This window comes from Acipenser ruthenus, chromosome 5 (assembly GCF_902713425.1).
Source record: "Acipenser ruthenus chromosome 5, fAciRut3.2 maternal haplotype, whole genome shotgun sequence".
Taxonomy (NCBI): Eukaryota; Metazoa; Chordata; class Actinopteri; order Acipenseriformes; family Acipenseridae; genus Acipenser; species Acipenser ruthenus.
In genome coordinates, this window is record NC_081193.1 from 65578528 (window position 1) to 65601329 (window position 22802).

At 38.7% G+C, this 22802-nt stretch overlaps 1 protein-coding gene across 8 annotated transcripts in view; it reads left to right on the forward strand.

Moving 5' to 3' along the window:
- The window catches only part of LOC117402875 (lysosomal-trafficking regulator-like), a 163435-nt gene that overhangs the window by 15274 nt on the left and 125359 nt on the right, over window positions 1-22802 (forward strand). The window contains exon 2 of one of the 8 annotated variants that reach the window (XM_034004465.3): window positions 15052-15181. The exons of 6 other annotated variants lie outside the window; for them this stretch is intronic. In XM_034004465.3, the coding sequence (XP_033860356.3) occupies window positions 15176-15181 (6 nt within the window). In that variant the 5' untranslated portion in view covers window positions 15052-15175. Of the gene's footprint in view, window positions 1-2575; window positions 2711-15051; window positions 15182-22802 lie in introns of those variants that run through there. One more of the 8 variants, XM_034004468.3, reaches the window with a different exon arrangement.

Consider the following 22802-nt stretch of genomic DNA (forward strand, 5'->3'; position numbering starts at 1 on the left):
TGTATATATATATATATATATATATATATATATATATATATATATATATATATATATATATAATGTATGTATGTATATATATATATATACATACAGTACTGTGCAAAAGTTTTAGGCAGGTGTGCCCAAACATCTTGGAGAACTAACCACAGTTCTTCTGTGGATTTAGGCAGCCTCAGTTGCTTCTCTCTCTTCATGTAATCCCAGACAGACTCGATGATGTTGAGATCAGGGCTCTGTGGGGGCCATACCATCACTTCCAGGACTCCTTGTTCTTCTTCACGCTGAAGATAGTTCTTAATGACTTTCGCTGTATGTTTGGGGTCGTTGTCATGCTGCAGAATAAATTTGGGGCCAATCAGATGCCTCCCCGATGGTACTGCATGATGGATAAGTATCTGCCTGTACTTCTCAGCATTGAGGAGACCATTAATTCTGACCAAATCCCCAACTCCATTTGCAGAAATGCAGCCCCAAACTTGCAAGGAACCTCCACCATGCTTCACTGTTGCCTGCAGACACTCATTTGTGTACCGCTCTCCAGCCCTTCGACGAACAAACTGCCTTCTGCTACAGCCAAATATTTCACATTTTGACTCATCAGTCCAGAGCACCTGCTGCCATTTTTCTGCACCCCAGTTCCTGTGTTTTCGTGCATAGTTGAGTCGCTTGGCCTTGTTTCCACGTCGGAGGTATGGCTTTTTGGCCGCAAGTCTTCCATGAAGGCCACTTCTGACCAGACTTCTCCGGACAGTAGATGGGTGTACCAGGGTCCCACTGTTTTCTGCCAATTGTGAGCTGATGGCACTGCTGGACATCTTCCGATTGCGAAGGGAACTAAGCATGATGTGTCTTTCATCTGCTGCAGTAAGTTTCCTTGAACGACCACTGCGTCTACGGTCCTCAACGTTGCCCGTTTCTTTGTGCTTCTTCAAAAGAGCTTGGACAGCACATCTGGAAACCCCTGTCTGCCTTGAAATTTCTGCCTGGGAGAGACCTTGCTGATGCAGTATAACTACCTTGTGTCTTGTTGCTGTGCTCAGTCTTGCCATGGTGTATGACTTTTGACAGTAAACTGCCTTCAGCAACCTCACCTTGTTAGCTGAGTTTGGCTGTTCCTCACCCAGTTTTATTCCTCCTATACAGCTGTTTCTGTTTCAGTTAATGATTGTGTTTCAACCTACATATTGAAATGATGATCATTAGCACCTGTTTGGTATAATTGTTTAATCATACACCTGACTATATGCCTACAAAATCCCTGACTTTGTGCAGGTGTACCTAGAAGAATTGATGCTGTTTTGAAGGCAAAGGGTGGTCACACCAAATATGGATTTGATTTAGATTTTTCTTCTGTTCACTCACTTTGCATTTAATTAATTGATAAATATAATCTATTAACATGTCTATTTTTGAAAGCATTCTTACTTTACAGCATTTTTTCACACCTGCCTAAAACTTTTGCACAGTACTGTATAATATATATATATATATATATATATATATATATATATATATATATATATTACACACACATACACATATATATTTACTGTGTTTACTCGAATTTAAGTCGCCCCTGAATCCAAGTCACACCCCCAAATACGGGCACCAAAAAAAAAGACCCTGAATGTAAGTTACATTGAACTCTTAATGAAAAAATCGTAATAATTAACTGTTAAATGACTTTGTAATTTCTAGGTGCCAGCAGGGAACACTGTATTACAGTACATTAAAGCATCAGAGTACGTAACCTACTATATTACAAATGCAAATGAGAAAAGAAAATATGTACAGTACAGTACTTGAAGTATTGAACGACAGTCATTGCAGTTTATGATAGCTGGGAAAGGATAAATTACCTTGAACTTCAGTCTGCTTTATTGCCCTTGTTTGATTAATTTGGCCAACGTGACTCTGTCACGTTCGCAAGCAAAATTAATGCAAGACAGAGATGTGTAGTTCATTTTCGGTTTGAGTTAGGACTTTGGAGTTTACACTAGTGGGGTTCCTGTAGTTGAACCAGGCACAGACCACAATAACAGTGAGTAAGTTAGAGAATCAGAGAGCGATGGAGAATCCGCCCCAATGGTTTCTTGTAACTTGGCATGTGTTTTTTTGTTCTCTACTTTAAATGGCTGGGCACTTTTGATAACTTAGTATTTTTTCACATTTCCAATGTGTTTTTGTTTCAGACTACAATTGTATTAACATGATATATATATGCACAAAATGCTTTTACTGTATGTGGCTCACTGGTTCACCATGTGACTACTCTGAAACTCTGAGTTTTTTTTATTTAACCTGTAAAATTCATAAGGCAAAACTTTCATCTTTCATCAGTCGTTGAGGAAGGTATGCATGTTGCTCATCAATGATTTCCTATGCTTTTTTTTTTTTTTTTTACTGTTATGAATATCTTTACTAATGTGTATTGTAGCTATACAACTTTTTTTTTCTTACACAAGCAATAATTGTCAGAAGGAGATTTAAGGAAGTCTCAACCCAGCAATGGAGAAGTAAGCTACCCACAGCAACGGATATGAAATAGAAGCAGCTAAAATGCTAGTTTTCACAATGTATTCTTATAACCACGGTCTGCATCCCCAGTTTAAGTTAAATATTTTAGTAAAAATACCTGCATGCAGGCTAGTGTGTAAATCTGAAGTATTTTGTGGAATTATGGTATCGTTGGACAGGACATTTTCAGGTAAACAACAATAGTTTATTATTTCAGAAGCATGGCAAATAATGAAAACAAAAACAGCAAAATGTAATCATACAGAACACACAAGATATTACCGGTATATAGATAAGAAATTACATGTTAGAAAAATGTACATAAGATGGTACAATGTATCCCTGGCTTTATTTATTTATTTATTTATTTATTTAACAAAAGAGCATAAACTTCAAATGTAGAATGTGAGGGTACTGTATAAGTTAATGCGTTGTGTGTAAAGTGTTTTTTTCAATTGTAAAAGAGATTTCATCTTGTGCAGTTTGAGTGAGGAAACTACAGAGTGTGAAGGAGAATGTAAAGTACATTAAAGCTCAGTGATTCTGGTCCTGAATTTAGAGCTGCGACTAAGTCAATTTGCACCACTTTTTATTTTTATTTGTACCAAAGACATTGGTTATGTGTTGGTTCTTGGAAGCTATATTCTATGCACAATTGTGTGTGTAACTGATCAGTTTGTGTCTGCACATTGTGCATGCTGGAACTACAGGGAACTCTATTGATTTGTTTATGTAACTGATAGCTTTGTAATAGACCTTCATTAGTCTCTACATTAACCTATTTGGATTGTATGTACTGTAACGTCTGTTTGTAGTAGATGGAATTCAAAAGCAATTGTGCCAGTTAAATTGAGCTGTATTGATGTACAGTAATAAGCCCACTGTGCATGATCCATCAGAGATGTAGGCAGTGCTTAATTTGTGCTGGGGCACAGCCCCGGAACCACTTCAGTTATGAAAGTTAAAAATCTCATACAACAGTTTGCTCTTAAATACGTTTTCTTAAAATTCTCAACACAGTTCTTGCGTCCCTAAAGACAGACAGTCCACTGCCAAGTTCGTGCTTTGACATTCTATGATTTTAGCTGAGTATCTTTAATGACACTGGCAGCACAACAAGGACTGCGACTCTGTTGTCGTTTTTATTCACAAATAAGCTTACTTGGTTTGATTAAATGAGTACACAACAAAATATGAAAGCTGAACATTAATTTCAACAAAGAAAAAAATATTGTAGCCTACTTCAATATTAACATTAAGATCATTGCTGCAGTATTGCCACTTGCCCGGTTTTTAGTGATAACAGATTAAAACTGCTGAAAATAGAACCGCTCTCTGTCTGTCCACCAACACGCAAGCACACCACATGTGTGAGTCTGAAAATCACGCAAGAGTGAGGAGACGTGCGAGAGAAGTACTGTGTTTGAAAGTAAAATTTGTTTGACTGGTCAAAAGAGAATTTTGCATTAGATGCAACCTCAGCTATTGCTGTGTCGCTGTTAAAAATAATAAATAGTTGGAAGCGGCAAAATCAAAAAACAAGTACAAATTAAAAAAATAAACTCAAAGGATATTATAGCGTCCCACAGGACTTATGAATGGGACTTTTTGTTGCTGCATTGAACTGCTGGGGGGGGCGGGATTTGTGTTGTAAATAACTGTATTGCTGTGTTCTCTGTCTGTTTGTCTGTGTAGCTGCTGCAGCCTGGTTCCAACCAGGTCCGCTCTTTCCCGCCTGCTGGCTCTATATAAGCTGCAGCCTGTGTGCGGAGTGAGTGTCGGCGAGCGTTAGAGAGCGAGAGTCGAGATATCCAGCGTCTATCCATTTGTTACCTTCCTTTTAAAAACCAACGGCACTTTTAAGCGCCAGCCTAGCCCGCAGCTGGAGAAATAAACAGCCCTTTCAAGCACCAAAGAAAACCTATTGCAGTGTCTCTTTCTTCCCGCTGAACCCATGGCAAGCCGTCGCCACACTGGTGTCAGAAGCAAGCGGGATATGGAGACCTCAGAAGATTTGAAGAAAAAGGCAAGGGAACAATGGCGGCAGAAAATGCTGACAGAGCTCGCGTTTGCGGGTGAATACAGGAAGCTGGGGCAGACTGTCCAGGAATTCCTGTGGGACCGCAAGGAAAAGGTGTGCTCCGCTCATCCCGGGGTCGGCTGTGGAGAGCGCGATGAGCTTGTCCCCCGACAGTTCTTGTCGGGAATGATGACTAAAGCATTAAGCGACTGCCTCGCTGGAACTCTCCATATGTCCCTGTGAGAGGCCGTCACAGAAGCACTCGAGTGGGAGAGAGTGGAGCTGGGCCAGCAGCAAGGCACTGACGAGTGCATGGTGGAGACCGGAAGTGAGGAGGTGGCGTGTGCCGCTGCCATAAACGGGAACCAGCAGCAGCCGGACAGCAGTGAGGAGCTTCCAGCCGAGATGAGCGAGACCCAGCTGGACAACGAGCTCCATGAGCAGCCAAGCAACGGCACTGAGTCTGCGCCAGTCCAGGCCTGCGCTGAGGTGTAGTGGCAGCCTGAGAGAGACAGCCGCAGTCGCTGCCTGAGAGAGCAGCAGTCCCCGCCAGAGAGCTGTGCCCCACAACTGCTGCCAGGGAGAGGCTGCCCCACGCTACCAGAGCCTACGTGAGAGAGTGTCGCCTTGCCAGAGCCCCCGAGAGAGAGTCCCCCGCACCGTGGCTGCAGCACCCAGCTCTCTCCAAACAACAACCAGGTTCTGAGGTTGCTGTTGGGGCTGCTCTGGCTAGCCTGTGCCTCGCTATGTGGGGAGGGTTAGCGGCCACAGTATAGGCAGATTTTGTGAAACACTGTGAGGTGGGTAATTAAGCACAATGGTAGCTAAACGATTGTCACCCATTAGCCACTTTGGCTTATTTTTTCATATGGCTAGAGCTAACCAAGATATGGAGGTCTTTTTGTACCACTTCGATTGGCTGGGGTTAAGACTTTTCATGTGAATGGTTTGTGATTGATATGGAACTCTCTGTGTGTAAAATACGGTTTAATGGCTGTTATGTGTGTTCAGTAGACTTTTGTGAAATGCTCATATGTAAAAATGGTTACAGCCTTAACAGTAACTCATTACTAGGAATCTTGGAATCCATTTGCTGTGGAATAACACGGAAAAACACTGATTTTCTTTGTTTTTGGAGATTTTTTAGTTTTACACTTGGAGGGTCAAAAAACCATGCAAGGCTTTTTTTGTTTGTTTTCATAATAACCAAGTAAATACACGTAATATAAACTGTAACACAGGCAACTTTGCTTTAAATTTACTTAAACATACCTATCTAATAAAACTGCTTCCGGTATTCAAGTTCAGTTTATTTCAGTATTCAGAGCTGTTCAAAGATGCTGAAAACAATAAAAATCAACCCTAAAGATCGGGTCAACGAGTTTGGCAAGCACAAATTTCATAGCGATGGTAATGTGCTGTTTTGTACTTCATGCAGCAAGGCTGTAGATTACACTCGATCGTACTTCAGACAATTGTAGAACACATGGGAAGCGCTGAACATAAATTTAATACAAGGAAACAGCAGGGCCATCGAAAACACTGAAATGAACCACTGGACCATTTCAGTGTTTTACAACTGCCAAAGAACAGCATGAAACTGTTTCAGATTTTGTCAAAATGTGTGTAAAAGCTGACATTCCTCTACAAAGTGGATCAACCAGCAAGATTTTTTTTCAGCAAACATTTTCAGCAAAATGGTGGTGCTGTTCCAGTCAGACCAATTGTAGCTGGAATGCTGCAGCTCTAATTTAAAAATAGTCGTCCGGATGATGAAGACTAACTTGGAGTTGAACTAACATGAATATATACAGTGCCGTGAAAAAGTATTTGCCCACTATCTGATTTTCTGCATTTTTGCATATTTTTGACACTGAATGTTATCAGATCTTCAACCAAAACCGAATATTAGATAAAAGGGACCCTGAGTGAACAAATAACACAAACATTTGATATAAAGAAAGTTATGCAACACCCAATGCCGCCGTGTGAAAAAGTAATTGCCCCCTTAGACTCAATAACTGGTTACGCCACCTTTATCAGCAATAACTGCAACCAAACGCTTCTTGTAGTTATTGATTAGTCTCTCACAGCGCCGTGGTGGAATTTTGGCACACTCCTCCATGCAGAAGTGCTTCAACTCAGTGATATTTGTGGGTTTTCGAGCATGAACTGCTCGTTTCAGGTCCTGCCACAACATCTCAATGGGGTTTAGGTCTATACTTTGACTAGGCCATTCCAAGACTTTAAATTTCTTCTTCTTCAACCATTCTGATGTAGACTTGCTTGTGTGTTTCGGATCATTATCTTGCTGCATGACCCAGCTGCGCTTCAGCTCACGGACGGATGGCCTGACATTCTCCTGTAGAATTCTCTGATACAGAGCAGAATTCATGGTTCCTTCAATGATGGCAAGGCGTCCAGGTCCTGATGCAGCAAAGCATCCCCAAACCATGACACTACCACCACCTCCATCTTATTGTGGAATGCAGTGTTTGGTTTTCGCCAGACATAACAGGGCCCAATGTCGGCCAAAAAGTTCCACTTTTGACTCATCTGTCCATAGAACATTGTTCCAGAACTCTTGAGGATCATCCAGGTGCTTTTTGGCAAACTTGAGACAAGCATTCATGTTCTTCTTATTGAGCAATGGTTTCCGCCTTGCTACTCTGCCATGAATCCCATTTTTGCCCAGTGTCTTTCTGATGGTGGAGTCATGACCGCTGACCTTAGCCGAGGTAAGAGAGGCCTGCAGATCCCTGGATGTTGTTCTAGGGTTCTTTGTGACTTCCTGGACGATTTTACGCCTTGCTCTTGGAGAGATTTTGGCAGGACGGCCATTCCTGGGAAGATTCACTACTGTCCCAAACTTTCTCCATTTGGACAATATCGCTTTGACTGTGGTTCGGTGGAGCCCCAGAGCCTTAGAAATGGCTTTGTAACTCTTTCCAGACTGATAGGCATCAACAACTTTTTTCCGGAGGTCTTCAGGAATTTCTTTTGTTCGTGGCATGTTGTGCCTCTAGAACCTGTATGCTGACAACTTCACTCTGATGGTAAGGGCCAAAGTTAGTCGGATTTATATTGGGCAGGGCTGGGCCAAATCAGTCCTGGTTGTTAACCAAAGTACTCAAACAGCTGACCCTAATTATCCATTTAATTGGGTTGAGTTAACTAGGGGGGGCAATAACTTTCACACCTGAAGATTGCATGTTTGATTACCTTGCACACCAACAAATGAAAGAAGCACCAAACTTTGGTGTCATTTTTTCTCTCAGATTCCCTCTATATACTACTACAACCCACAAAAAAATCTTACCAAATACAATGTGAAAAATGTGCAAAAATGCAGAAAACCAGACAGGGGGCAAATACTTTTTCACGGCACTGTATATATATATATATATAACAGAACTATTTGTAATATTTTGAAGTAAAAAAAAATAAATAAATCAGTTTGTTTTATTGATTAATGGCGCTGGTAAGTTTGTAACTTGCTTAGAATTTGAAAGTGTAACCATTTATTTATTTATTTATTTATTTATTTATTTATTTAGCAGACACATTTATCCAAAGCGACGTACACACGTTACACTGTAATACAAGGTTAGAGTTCAAGAATAATTAAAGTTATAAACTAAAATACAACATAGAGACACACCAGGTATAACAAGAACAATAAATACTTCAGTGTTAACTGTTACCCAGTGGTACTGTTTGTGTGTCTTATAATGTGGCAGGGAAAACTCATTTTTAGCCCTTTTAGTCGAATTTTTTTTTTTTTTTTTTATTGTGGAAAACTAGGATCCCTGCTCATTACATATGAGGATCTAGCCTTTAAACTTGTCAACATGCTCTACTCCACTGCTGCTTATAGTACAGTTGATATTGAATAGCCCAGTTGTGTTATATAGGAGTCAGTTTGCATATTATTTTCAGTATTTACTGTTCTTAGTTGGCATGTTTTGTTAACAGATTTGATTTGTTTTTTTTTGGGGGGTGGAGATTTTCTTCACTTCGAGCATGCTTTGATCAAAAGAAAAAATATTTTCATTCGAGTTCCCACACTACTGTGTGACGAGTGAAAACAACATTTGTGGTTCCTGGTGACCATTAAGTCACAACCAAACCGCCACACTGTAAGTGCTGTTTGGAGACACGGTATAAGTAGGGCTACTGTTTTTTGGTTTTAAACGATAAAACACCAATACAAAAAATAAAAAAATGAAATTGAGTGTATCCAGTAAACACTTAAATAATGACTGCCTCTTGACACTTGTATGCATTTGACTGGGGCTCTTACTTAATTGTAAAATAGGTAGAAATAAAAAGCTTTTTTTAAAATTTGTAACAAATTAAGAACTGTGTCAATCCAAATTGAATTAGAATATATTTTAGTTATTGTTTTATAGGCCGACAGTTCAGGACACTTTAATTTGAGTAAAATAATAAAAATAAAAAAAATTGTGGATTGCATTCAGGGTTCTCCTCAGGCCTTTTCAGCCAGACGGGCCCGGGCCGCCCGGTGAAGTGGCTGTCGCCGCCCGGCTGAAAAAACCCGATCCGCCCGTCTTGCAGATGCTACTGTGCCTTTAACAATAAGGATTGATTGTGCTTCAGACGAGATCACTTGCACGTTGCTGGGTTGAAAAAAAAAATCTTGGAACCACATAACAGCTGTGTTACGTCTTGACACAACATTTAACCAATCAGAGGGTTGAAGGGGCGGGTTATGTGTGTTAAGCACTTTGAGAGGCTAAAACGTTAAAATGACTGCTAAAAAAAATAGCTGATTTATTTTTAAAGCAAAAATAGTGACAATGAATGCAAAATAAGCTGCTGATCCGCACAATCCACCGCCTGATACTATATTTGCGCCAGCTACTTTATTAAAAATATTAAGATTATTTTTGGGTATTATCATTCAGTCCATTTTTTGTCGTATTATTGTACTGTAAGGTGATATATAGTACATAATAGTTGTACATATGCACCAAAAAAAAAGGCGTATTCCTTTTGTTGTGATATCATAAAAATATGTACCCAGGTGAGAGATATTGGGGATTCATGCATAGGCTGTATGAGATATCAGTTGAACACTTTATTAGCTGATATATGAATGCTTAAGTGCAGAGGTGCTGGATTATTACACCGGTTTCATGAAACAGTTATGATGGTGACAAAACGTGTGTAACCAGTACTGTTAAAAAAGAAAATGGTTAAAAAAAAAAAAAAAAAAATGTAAAACAGCGAAAAACAAAAAGAGCAACAGAGCAACCAGATATAGTCATTGAAAGACAACATATTGTTCAAATTCTTTGTCGTATTATATATTTAAGGTAAGGCAAGTTTTATTTTTCCATTAAAAGTTCTCCCGGTTATAATGTTCTGCCGTCCGGCTGTACAGAATTCCTGGGGAGAACCCTGGCATTTGATTACATAAGAAACAGCAGTCCTTGTACTGTAAACTGTGAGAGGGAAAAAAAAAAGCCCATATATAAATAACTAAATCGTTTATAACATTACTTACCTGTGTTATTTGTTTATTTTAAATAAATATGTAGCACTTATGTATGCTTTTGTAATATATATTTAAGTCTTAAATGTAAGTACAGGTTATTGGCTGGTTTAAAAAAACACAACTTGGCTACTTTTTGGCTGATTTCTGACGTTGCAAAAAAAACTGGCAGCACTGGTCTGTAGACCAATCCTGCAACAGTATAAATCCCGGGTCGTTACAATATATACAGTATAGTAGAAACTGCTATTCCACCAGTTTAAAGTTTACACCACTCTTATTTAAATTGTGTATTTTTTATAATAAATGTTTTAAACTGTAAATAAATAACACAGAATCCAAGGTCGTTTATACACACTTGTATTGTTCCGTGCTTCTTTTGTAACATTAACGGACAGTTTGATTTTACTTTTAGAAAAAAAAATACAGTGCAAGCACAGGAGCTTTATAAATACTCTATGTCCCAGTTTCAATTTAAGTGTGTTTAAATATGGCAATGTAAAAACAACAATAAAACAAAACCACAGTGTGTTGGTTTTCTTTTTTTTTTTTTTGAGTTTCTATTGCAATTTATCGTAGCATAATTCACGATAACATCAATAACATCACCAGGATCACTTAAAGTATCTGGAACCTTCACCCAATGTTTGCGAGTCAGATTGCATTATGGGGGAAATGGGAGCCATGACCTTACCGTGTTATAACCGATTCCACACTGTATATTTATAAAAATAGCCCAAAAAAAGGATTTTTTAAGTTCATTAATGTTTTTATAATATATGATAAATAAAGCGGTTTCGTATTTCAAATCAACAAGTACAGCAAGTACAGTGTGTGCAACATCATTCATTCTATTAGTTGGGCTAGAACAGAGGGTCGCATGACCATTGAATTGAAAAACAAACTGTTTATTCCTTACAATGGAATGGTTGTTCAGAGTTATTTTTAATAGCACTGCTTAGTTCCTGTTCGGTTTTAATGCACCATAGACATTGCTACAGTATACAGTAACTTATTTACTTTCCAAGTTGAGAAAAATGTTAGATTAGTTGGTTAAATTTATTTTTTGCATTGTTTTTTTATCTGCATTGTCGCAACAGGTACTCTTTTCATACAGTTAAATTCAGAACTGCAACTTGTCCGTTTCAGACAATAGGGGTGGGGGGTTGAAAGCTGATGCTTAGACCTGTGTATTCAATAGCATGCTGTTTCATAACGGCTAAATATATTAATTTGCCTGAGCTGTTCCTCTTACAGTACTGTGTGTGAAATGTTAATCGAATGAATCTTAACTTTTGCATTATCAGAAAAGAGTTTGCATGGGTTTGTTAGCCAAAGTATCAACATATTTGAAACATGATTGATGCTGCTGTAAAGGGCATGTTCCCTTTGATAACACAGTTGTTAAAACTTACGTAACTATTTAAAAACCTTCAAAAGGCCAAATTGCTTTTGTTTCCTTATACTGTACTTTGACTCGTAAAGTATTTGTCATTATAAAAGATAGCAATACTGTATGTGTGTCTGTGCATTTCTAGCCTTTCTAGTGTTTGGGTGGCAAAATGTTGAACTTTGCAGATTTGTCCCATCAAGTTGTAACTGGGGTTTTAAAAGCTATGTTCTTCCTTTATTGCAGTAGCTTTCATATCCTTTTCACTGATCCTCTTTTGCAGTTCAAATGTTGATGGTACAACAAAAATAAAGAAGGACTTTGGTGTATGTTATATGATTCTATTTAATTAATTCAGTAGCTTGAAGTTGAAAAACAGCTTGAATAGTAATAATCGTTACCTGCATTCTATTAAGAACCTGGGGACTCCAAAGTTGTATATTTACGAATAATAAATTATAGGGTCCCGAGCAGCTCACCTGGTAAAACCTTCTTGAATTTGGGGTTGCCGAGTGGCTCACCTGATGAAAGCACAGCTGTGTGGTGTGCAGGGCGAGTCATACAGCGCAGGTTCGCATCGTGGCTGTGCAGAGTCGCCGATCTACACTGGGGATTATGAAGAGGGCGTTGCATTGGCTCTGGTACTCCCATGGGTTAGGGAGACAAATCTTGCAGGGACTGTTACTCTTCATCGTGCTACTGCAAACCCTGCTGGCCAGACACCCAGTGAGCTCAGAGTGGTTTGGTTGTGGGATTAGAGGACACCCACTGAACCGTGGGGAGGAAATTGGAAGTAAAATAATTTGGATACACCTAAATAAACAAAATTAATAATAGTAATAAAAATAAACCACCTTGAATTTAGAAACAAAGCTTTTGGGACAAAGCCTGACTGTGATGCAATATCTTTCTGATTACTGAAGGAAAGCTGGAATCCAAATCCTGAGCTAAAACCTTCTGTAGTCATTTACAGCGCATATATATTCTTTCAGTTTTTCAATGTTAGTAGCATTTATTTTACAGTACTTGTCGGAATCTGTGCTATGTGTGGTGGAAATGCTGTTGTGGTTAAATTACACATCTACTGTACACCAGGCAACCCCAGCTTAACGGAGGAAGCTGGTAATCAAATTGGTTCAAAAGCAGGAGGAGAGGATGAGGTGCGTAAAGGCCATTTCCCAGGCCAAGCAGGGAGAATGGATGAGATGGGAGAGTGTGGAACAACCCAAAATCGGCTGGCAAGACCTATGGACAGTGGAACAGAGCAGGATCAGTTTCCTCATCAGGTCAACATATAATGTTCTCCCATCACCACAGAACCTAATCCTCTGGGTAGGCGAGGATCCCTCATGTCCTTTGTGTTCATCACCTGCAACCGTTAAGGCACATTTTAACAGGATGTAAGGTAGGTCTTAGCCAAGGACTTGTCGCCATGACCAGGTGCTGTGATGTTTGGCCTTAGCATTGGAAGACAAGCGTAACATGATCAATAAGTTGCCACCAGTTCCATCAAAACATTACACACAAAAGACAACATTCCTCTGCCCAGGAGAGCAACCGGAGAGTTGCGTCGCACAGTGAAGAACTTATCTGAAGCAGCAGAGAGGAGCAGCAACTGGCTGTGGTTGAGATGGAAAGATTCTGGTTGGGGATTTCAAGCACAATAGAAAGAAAGGCTGATGTACAGGTAAGTAAGCTAGGTTGAGTTGAGTGGGGGACGGAGGGGGGTGATGCTGGGACGCCAGAATCACCGTCGAGCCCTCTTGAGGTGTCATGGGCTAGTCGACGAAACACCGAGGATGGAAGGTGCCCACTTGAAGACCCCAGAGATTTACCCTACTTAGCTCAATCCAGATGGTTGTCATGCTGATGCGCTGGGGAGACCGCACTGTGGTTGATCCCTGGAGCCAGCATCACAGCCGTTGTGTGTGCTGATGCACTAGGGAGGCAAAATAAGCTGATCCCTGGAGCCAGCATTACACTTGAGCCATCAACACCAGGCAGAAGGATATCTACATCATCAGATGGAAGGAAACGCAAATGGATGGAGATGCAGATGGATCACATTAGTTTACTGTAAAGCTACATCTTAGTTGGCGAGAGCCGAGTTCAAACATCTACTCTCATGTAATGGAAATCACAGGAAATTAGATATTCTCTGTTGAATATGTGAAAGGAATGTTGATATTCATTACAGATATGTGCGTAATATCCCTATGTTAAGCCATTCGTACTGATTTCAGAAAATGTTTAGTTAACATCAGTAATAATAAGAATAAGGTTGTTGTTCTCCTAAAGAGCAACTTGGTATGGACATGACTCATCAGAGTTATAATTAGTATTATTTTAGATTTACTTTCATTTTCTGTTACAGTCATCACATCAGTGGCGACTTTTAAAACTTAAAATGTCAAGCAACTGAAGTTGCTTCAGTATAACTATCAGAATTGTCTACAGTACATTTACAGTTGTACACCAGTATAACTATTACTCTGCCTCTAGTACATAGTTATTTTATTTTTATTAAATCTTTCTTTTTTCTTACCTCCACTGGAGTGTCTGGATGGGTTAATGGTTAGCCTACACTTTGGTGTATTAATGCCACAGTGTTGCTTCAAATCATGAATAGTAATAAATTTAGCCAGACTAAATATTTACAGTAGAATGAGGGGGTTGTAGCCAGTTGGCAGTAGCCATTGAGTGAATTATGAACAAAAAGTAAACATTATATCTGGCAGACGCTTATCTTTCAAGATGACAGGCAAACCCCAACATAAAACAATTGAGCACCAAATAATTTTGTTGAGGAGCAACCATTCATTAATATTTCAGAAAGGCCATAAGAGGTTGTAAGGATTATGGATGTTGGCTCTATGTTCAATCCCACAGCCCTGCAAAGAAAGGCAAATTATATTTACTATATATTTGGTAAGATGGCGTGCAGTGTATAATATATAGTACTAAGGCTTTACGGTGTTACTGTGTCTGAGCTGGTCATAGTGCTGCCATACTGTGATTTACAAACTAAAACAAACAAAACGCAAATTTATAGTCTTTATCATTGTGAAATGTGTAGTGCAATGAATTCGTGAAAGGCTTACAGTAAACTATAGTACTGTATATGTACCATTTACTGTCAACATGGCCTAGCCGTGAATTATCACTGGAAGGAACTGCACCCACCAATATAGTTTTATTGTTTTCACATGCTACATGTAAATGTAATTATTATTTTTTTATGTTCTGAAATAATATACAAAAGGAGAAAATATTACATGTCATTTAATGGATTAAGCATTTTGAGGCTTGTCTTTATCATTATTTAGTGTAAATTTGCATGTCGAGATCATGACCACAATAGTGTACATTTTATGGATACTATATTACAAAGGGACAGAATGTGCACCATACTCTGCACTTGTTGTCCTCTTACTTCTCCAAAAGCATAAGATGGATTTGCTGTGGTAATATTTCATACATTTCCTTTCTGTATTGCATTTCATTTTTTTCTGTTTCTCATTTCTCAATAAGCCCTTCATCCTTTTTTCTTTATGCTGTGTGTGTTTTCTCATAATTCCATTTCCTTTTCCTGTCTTTACCCAGCCTTCTGGCAGCCAGTGACCTCCACTGCAAGCTGGAGGGATGTAAACTTGCTGAATTGGGCCGGCAGACTGTTGCCCACACTATACTCTCTTCCTCTGTCCCCCTCTCATTTTAGCCCACTTTGATGCCGGTGAGTGGCTTTTTTGATCCATTTAATTTAGAGCCAGTCTACTCTGTGGTTTATCCTAGCTTCAAAAACTTAAAAAAAAATTCTGAATTAAGAATAGTGGACTGATGTTTTAGCAAATGCCTTCAGTGACTCCTCTGTGTCATTTATCTATACTGTACATGCATGTCACATGAATTAATGACCTATAATTTCCACTGTCCCTTAGGTTGTGTTGAAAATGTCCCTTCATTAAAGGGACAGGCAATATGAATTTTAAAGGTAGAATGGAAAGGGTCTTGTCTTGTTTCTGTTTTTCATTTTTCAAACTGTCCGCTCTAGTGCAGTGGGGTTTGAGATTTGTCCTCTAAATCGCTGCAGGAAGAGCGGTTTAAAAAAAAACAAAAACATAAGTGCTCTGGCACATCATGGATCGTTATTGCTGTGTAACCTGTTTGATAGTATGGGCAATAATCCTTACACTGTCAGTGCACTAAAGCGGACATTTTGAAAAGAGCTTTGAAACAGACTTTAAAGTGTAAAAAGTTGTCAGGATGTTAACAATGAAAAGAAAAATTTACAGGTATGTTATTTAAACAGTTGTAGCAACATGTGGGTGTGTGTAATGATATATTTTTCAGAACCCTTCTACTTACTCTTTAAAACAGGGGGTGCTGGCAGTCCTATTGGTTTTTTGTTAAACCTTGAAAATCACTACTTGCAGCTATAGCAACAGTGCACAATTTGGTTCAGTCTTTTCTGTAGTTTAAGGTAGTTTTGTATTGCTGTTGCTGCACAACTTTTTCGCACAGCATCCTACATACTGTATAATGTCATAAAACGCAACATATACCATTGGTAGCCACATTTATTTTCATTTTTTACTGTTTTCAGTATTACTTCTGTGTTTTTTCAAGAATTCATGAATTTTGAAAAAAAATATATATCCTATAGAAAATATAAAACAAGCAAGCATGGGGACCCCTTATTCTATTATATTTTCACATTAAATATATAAAATACCCGGAGTGGCTTTCCTGGTATAAGCAGTTATGCGGTGTGCAGGGCGAGTCGTACAGTCGGGGGAGGGCAGGTTTGCTGGGAATTCCAGCTGCATGGTGAGCTGACAGGACTTAGTTTTAGTACTTTTTTAAAATGATTTTCACAAATAAAATGTGTGCTGACAATGAAGGACCAAATCGCACAATTAGTTGTCTTCTGATCCAGAAAAAGGTAGTGGTTAGTTTCATTTTCCAATAATCTCCCCAATAGCTAGCTCATAATACCTTTCTCAAAAGCTGCCCCAATCTGTCACATGTGAGTTGTCTGCTAAGCCAGAAATTTCAGTTCTGACTCTCAACACACAAACACAAGCGATCCGAAGAATGTGGCCAGCTAAGTGCTGTACATGATTTTATTGACATTTTTCTATCTATATTTTGTGTTTTTTTTTATATACTTGAAAGGTGGTATTTATATATTTTGGAACAAAAAAGCTCCCCTGAAGTAACCCTCAGAAATCCTGCAGTTGCACTGTAATGCTGATTAGCTTGGTAGTGGCTGTGCTGTACAGTTTGTGGGTTTCCACTAGGCTGTAGTTAAGATGGCTGGGAGGGGCCCTGGCTAGATTGGATCTTGTTATTGCTCAACATTGACCTAGACATCCTAATGCTCCAATTGCCCAATCATATTTCAAAACAAGCTACTTTTAGGTAGTGTAGTAATGGGGTTAAGATAATTACTCAATAGTTTCCGGTTTGAAAGCAGGAAACCAACTTGATTTTTTTTTTTTTGGTTTGTTTTTGGGGGGGGGGGGGGGGATTAGCGAGACAATTCTTGATTTTTATATTAAATACCAAAAAAACTGTATGTAGACTGTGACAAACCTAGACATTTATGAGCTACTTGTCTATTTTTCCATCTCAAACATTAAATCTCTGCCAAATAATCTGGCCTCTGCCCCCCGCCCCCCACTCTTCCATAGTTACCTTGGTGCACACACCCCAGTTTGGTGCGTTATCATAAATGTTTGTCGTCTACATTTTGGCAAAAAAGGAATTTTGGCTACCAATCTTAGTATGCTGAGTGCCTTTCCCCATGCACCATTTGATGCCAAGGACATGGTTGGCTAATTTTTAGCTGATGTTGGTAGTATTTGAATTAATTTCAATCAAAACATGTCCTTATTTACATAAGGAAGGAAAACTGACTAAATAAGCAGATGGATGCAATCTGTTTAATTCTGGTTTAGACAGCATGATGGCATCAACATGTCACAATTCACTAAATGCTACATAATATTTACTGTGCATGCATTGATACTGCATCTCAAGAAGCAGTGTGTCTCTACATACATTACATGAACTGAAAAGACATTCTGCATTAAGCTTTAATGACACAGCGTTCATTATCTGCCAAAGCCAAAGACCACTTAACAAAAGACAGGTAATGATCGCTGTGGGGGACATTAGTACTTCTCTATTATAAATCGCAACAAAAAGTTTTTTATGTATTTTTAAAAAAGAGTTTTTAGGTTATTTTGGACTGCTAATGTTTCAAAACAGTGACTGCTTGAAATTTTGTATTTGAGACACCACGCGGTACCCCAGGGGACTGTTGTATACTGGCTTCTCTCGTTCATATTACATCATTAGAATATTCCTGGTTCCCGCTAAACAAAAATGACTACGTGGGCAGGTGGACAGTTGCAGTTAAAACATAAATGAAATACTACTCGTCAGACACGCCAACAAAACCAGACGGCAGAGCGCAGAAGAAAAGTTAGGTAAAGATGAAGCAAGAAATCTTGAAGAACAGTTTAATAAAACCAATATAAAGAAAGACAAAGCTAGCAAGAAAAAGGTAGATGGTATGATTTTAGCATTACTTGCTCAGGGTCTCTCGCAGATTCAAGTTGTGGCATTCCTGTCTAATGTAGGAGGATTGAGGGTTGCCAGGCATGCACAATGTGCAAGCTTAAAAGGCACCACTCAGATGCACAATGCCATCTACAAATTTTGACATGCCTTGACATGTCGGCATAAAGATTTGTTTTAAGTTAATATATACCGTATAACAGGAAATTGTCTGGTATTAAATTTGGCAGATTTATACTTTGGGCGATTTTTTTTTTTTTTTTTTTTTTTTTTTTGACAGCACATTCACAAAAAAAAGTCACAGTTTTGCATTTATACTTTTAATTCCAAAAACATTTAAATAAATGTTTACTTACTTAAATATGTCTGCTAAAACAGTATCTCATTTACAGTAACTCGTTATAGCATCTACAATGTAACTGCTTCAACTTGGAGAACAACAAAGAAGGCCTTCTAATCAGTTACTGTATTTATCGTTCTTATATTGCCCTTAATTTTAAGAACCAGTAAACTTTTATGATAAGCATTTGCTGTCTCTCAGTTTTAAAACTATGGTTCACAACATAACACAGTGGAACGATCACAGTACTACCATGCAGTAATTGTAGGGCAGTATTGCTACGTGTGAAATCTTTAACGATAAAGCCGAAACGAAAATGCTTTTATTTGCTTCAAAATCATTTTAAATTGGTTAATAGACTAGCAAGCACTGGCAAAATCAGCTCAGTTTTATACGGTGCAAAACATTAACGTTTTGTTTTGTTTCTGGACTTGTTACCTGCACGATGCCTGCATTAATAGTCGTATCTACAACGTACCGACAATAACAATCAACTATTTTGTTACAGGCTTTCAACAAGTCTGACACAAACAATTTTTGCTGTTACTTAAGTAAACCTTTCTAAAAAAAAAACCAAAAACATACAAATGCTTAACATAAAAAGAACAGTCCTACTACAGAGTAGCAGGCTGTTTACACTGCCTCTGGGTTTCTGATTGCATCATCAGTTCCACATTTTTTAAATCCGTTCATGCACTGGGCTTGCAACGTATCCAGATGACTTTTAATAATCAAGAAATTCACAAAGACTCACTCGATTTGAAGTTTTAATGAATTAGAGTAGTATTAGTACCCCTTCGGTTTATTAAATGCTTAAAAATGGATTGAGTAGTTACAGACTACGTAGAATCCCAGCTGACAGGCAACCTGGGCGGTCCAGTGCCTTAACCGGTTTAATAGCATTAATACTTAAATACATTTATGGTTACAACATGTTTTGCCCTAAGGCTATGCATGCATAAAGCTAAAAACGCCCAACGCTAAGTCCCAAAACATCCAATATATCAATCTCTTAGACTAAAACATAAGTCATATACCTTACAGCAATGCATCAATATAAATGAAATATAGATTCAAAATAAATGCTTACCTTCCAGTATATGGAAGTGTAGAATGTAATGTAAGGACAGAAACTGTCTTCAAAAGGCAACGACACCAACAGCAATCAGCTCGATCAGAGATCTTCAGAGCATGGATCACATCAGCTTGTAGTTGAGTGACACTTGAATGGGGTTTTTACTTTGGTTTTTATAGAGTTTTTGCCTTGCTTCTTACGTCAGAAGTCTCAATTAAGTCTTAAACATTAATCAGCCTTAACAGCTCCTTTCCCTCAAGTCAACAACATTCCCAAAACACTCGGCAACTCCCTCCATAAAACTAATTAGCCATCATCCCCTAGTCCACCTCTCGTACATCTCCGAAATATGTGAGGTGAACTTTTGAACTGATGTTATTCTCTTTTGGTACCAGGGAGTTCCTGAACACAGCATGCAAGTGAATACAGTGCAAGTATAGAAGAATACATATATAGAAAGATGTGTTTAATATATAACAACTACTTTCAAACTTAACAGTTATTCTTTTAAAATAAAACATTTATACTTTTATATTCTGTTTGAATTATTCTAGAATACCTGTGTTTAGCTTAAAGACTACTTTCAGATCAAGCTAAATAAGAAACTTGAAACATTTGAGTTAATTAAATGAGATTCTCCAAGTAGCAGTAGCAGTCACAGTCTTGGGTCAGTTTCTGCTCTCAGTGAGTCTGTCAAAGCCACCAAAGGTGTGGGTGACAGTCTTTAAAAGCCTGATACCTGAAAAAACTTAAACCTTGTTAGCAGGGCTCCCATCTCTACATTCCCATTCCCATCATCAGTGGGAAGACTTCAAATAAATTAAACTGTTTCTATCAAAGAGACCTCTATCTCTGCCGCATACACCTTTCACTCAAAAAAGGTGATGGCACCTTATACAAGGGAAGACAGATTTTACATTTATTCGTGACAAAATGTCCAGTCTACTTTTAATGTTTTCATCACTTCATCACTGCTATTCTCATATCCACTTTGATATTTGACACATTATTTCCCTTGTCCAGCACTTCTTTAACCTGTTCTGTATACCAGTCTGACAGAGGGCACTATGAGCACTATATGCAACCGTCTGATTGGTGTAAGTATTATTGGCGATCCAAACAAAATAGTGAATAAAACCCAAATAAAGTAGCCACCTGTTATACGGTATAGCCTAGGTTAAGATGTGCATAATAATAATAATAATAATAATAATACATATATATTTTTTTATGATTTTTTTATTTAAAAAAAAAAATCACCTCCTAACACCCCCCCCAGGATACAGTCTGTGCCCCCCAGTTTGCACTAGAGCTCCACCATGGCATGCAGCTTCTGGTGCCGATTAAGCACGCCATTAGTGATCAGGTACATTCTTGGAAAAGTGGACCTGGGTTTTCTTGTGCTCACAGAAAACCTATTGAATACATTGAAGATGGTTCATTGACGTGGAATAAGCTACACAAAGAGTTGATGAACGTAATAAAATACAAGCCGGTGTACTTTCATACAATAGATGGCGAGACTATGTGCACCACTTTAATCCCAGACTACTCATTAGCAAGAGCTCAGACTGACGTGTGCAATGCATGTTTTCAGATTGACATTCAGCTGAAAGATCCTGATTTAACCGAACACAGAAAAGCAGAGTTGCAGCAAACTACACTGAGATGCAATAGCACAGAGGCGTGCTATGAGTGATGCAGTGAAAGACTACAGAAATCATGGGCTCCAGATGATACCCCTGTGTCTGAAGTGTGCCCGCTAGAGCTTAGTCTGCCTGTTGATTTGGAATTTAGCTTGAGGCCAAGTGAATCTGAGCCTTCTCTCCCTAATACATACTCGATAGCACCCAAAAAGGTTGTTGTTCAATGTGAGGATTAGGGTCAAGCTGTCCCCCTGCCCTCGCATAGTCTTACACACCCAAACGTTGATTATTTTAACTTAGACCTGCACCTGCATATGTTTAATGTGTGGTGGTGCTACACAAGATATTAATAAAGTGCTACTCTGATGAGCGTACAGCGGGTAAAAATGGCAACACAGTCTGCTCTTTAAGATGGAACTATCATACATAATTTCTGCTCTTGCATAACAACACTGAAGAGCGAAAAATGATAGTCAAAGTTATGGATAACTCTGTCTGCCAAAACAAGTGTCAGACCACACAAATGTTTGATGCCCGTATGAGCCTTGTCCTGTATGATCGAGTGGCTGATTTTGATCTGATTTCCTTGGACACAGTCACATGAAGCCAGATCAGCTGACATGGATGTGCAAGAGGGCTTTAAATAGAAAAAAAAACAATGTGTTTTGTGAATGGGACATGTTTTTCACCAATACTGCACTAACCCTGTTCAAACTAAGAAGGCAATTCTGCAAGAACTATTGCATTTAGCGCCATCTGCAGGTCTTGTGGAGATTGTTGGTGCCACGGTCTCTCTGCCAGTTATAAATCCTTGCCCACTGGCCAAAACCAACATCGAGTCGGTTGCAAAAAAGTTGCACCGCATTCCTGACCAGTTCCATGATTATCACCGAAAAACAGAAGTACTGGGGAAAGTGATTCTACCATTGCCAGCTAACAAAAACCTCAGCATTTTCTCACAGAAAGCAGGGTGTACAGAAAACTGCCGCAAGTTCAAGTGAACCCAAACAAGCCAGCATTCTACAGTTCGTCCTTGGTAAAGCAAAAACAAATGATAACCGAGGTAGTTTGTAAATAGTTTACAGTGATTTTAAAAATGGAAAAGACTACAATCCTAGTGTTTTGATTTGTATTTGTTTTGTCTAGTTAGGATTGCCTGCTTGTTCTGTCTCTCCTTTTTTTTTTTTATAACTATGTGTACTAATTATTTAATTTTATCACACAACATTGCAGCTAATGTGACAATTAAAAAATATACATCCTAGTGTTAGCACATTATTTTTTATGGTTTTGCTTTACGTATTTGGGCCAATGCCAAAAATAAATTATTCGACAAAGATGGCGAATTTGCACTGGGTACACCGGGGTGCCACGTTCAGTCTAATTTAGAGGGTATCTACTGTACTTGTGGATTAGTATCTGCTCTACACTGAACTGGATTGGCAGAGACAGCTGCTCAGCTGTACCTGGCTATAAAAAGCAACTACATGCTTTGTATGACTATTGAAATTCTCAGATTGTTTGAAGCTATAATCACGGTGACATGTCAAGTAGGAAATATGTGGAACGTTTCTATGATTTTAATTGGGAATTGTTATGCGGCATCATATAAGGTCATATGCTTATTTGGCATCTATAGCCTTAGTCATCATTTGATTATTACTGTACCTGCCAATAGTGGTCACACACACCACACTGAAATGAGTTC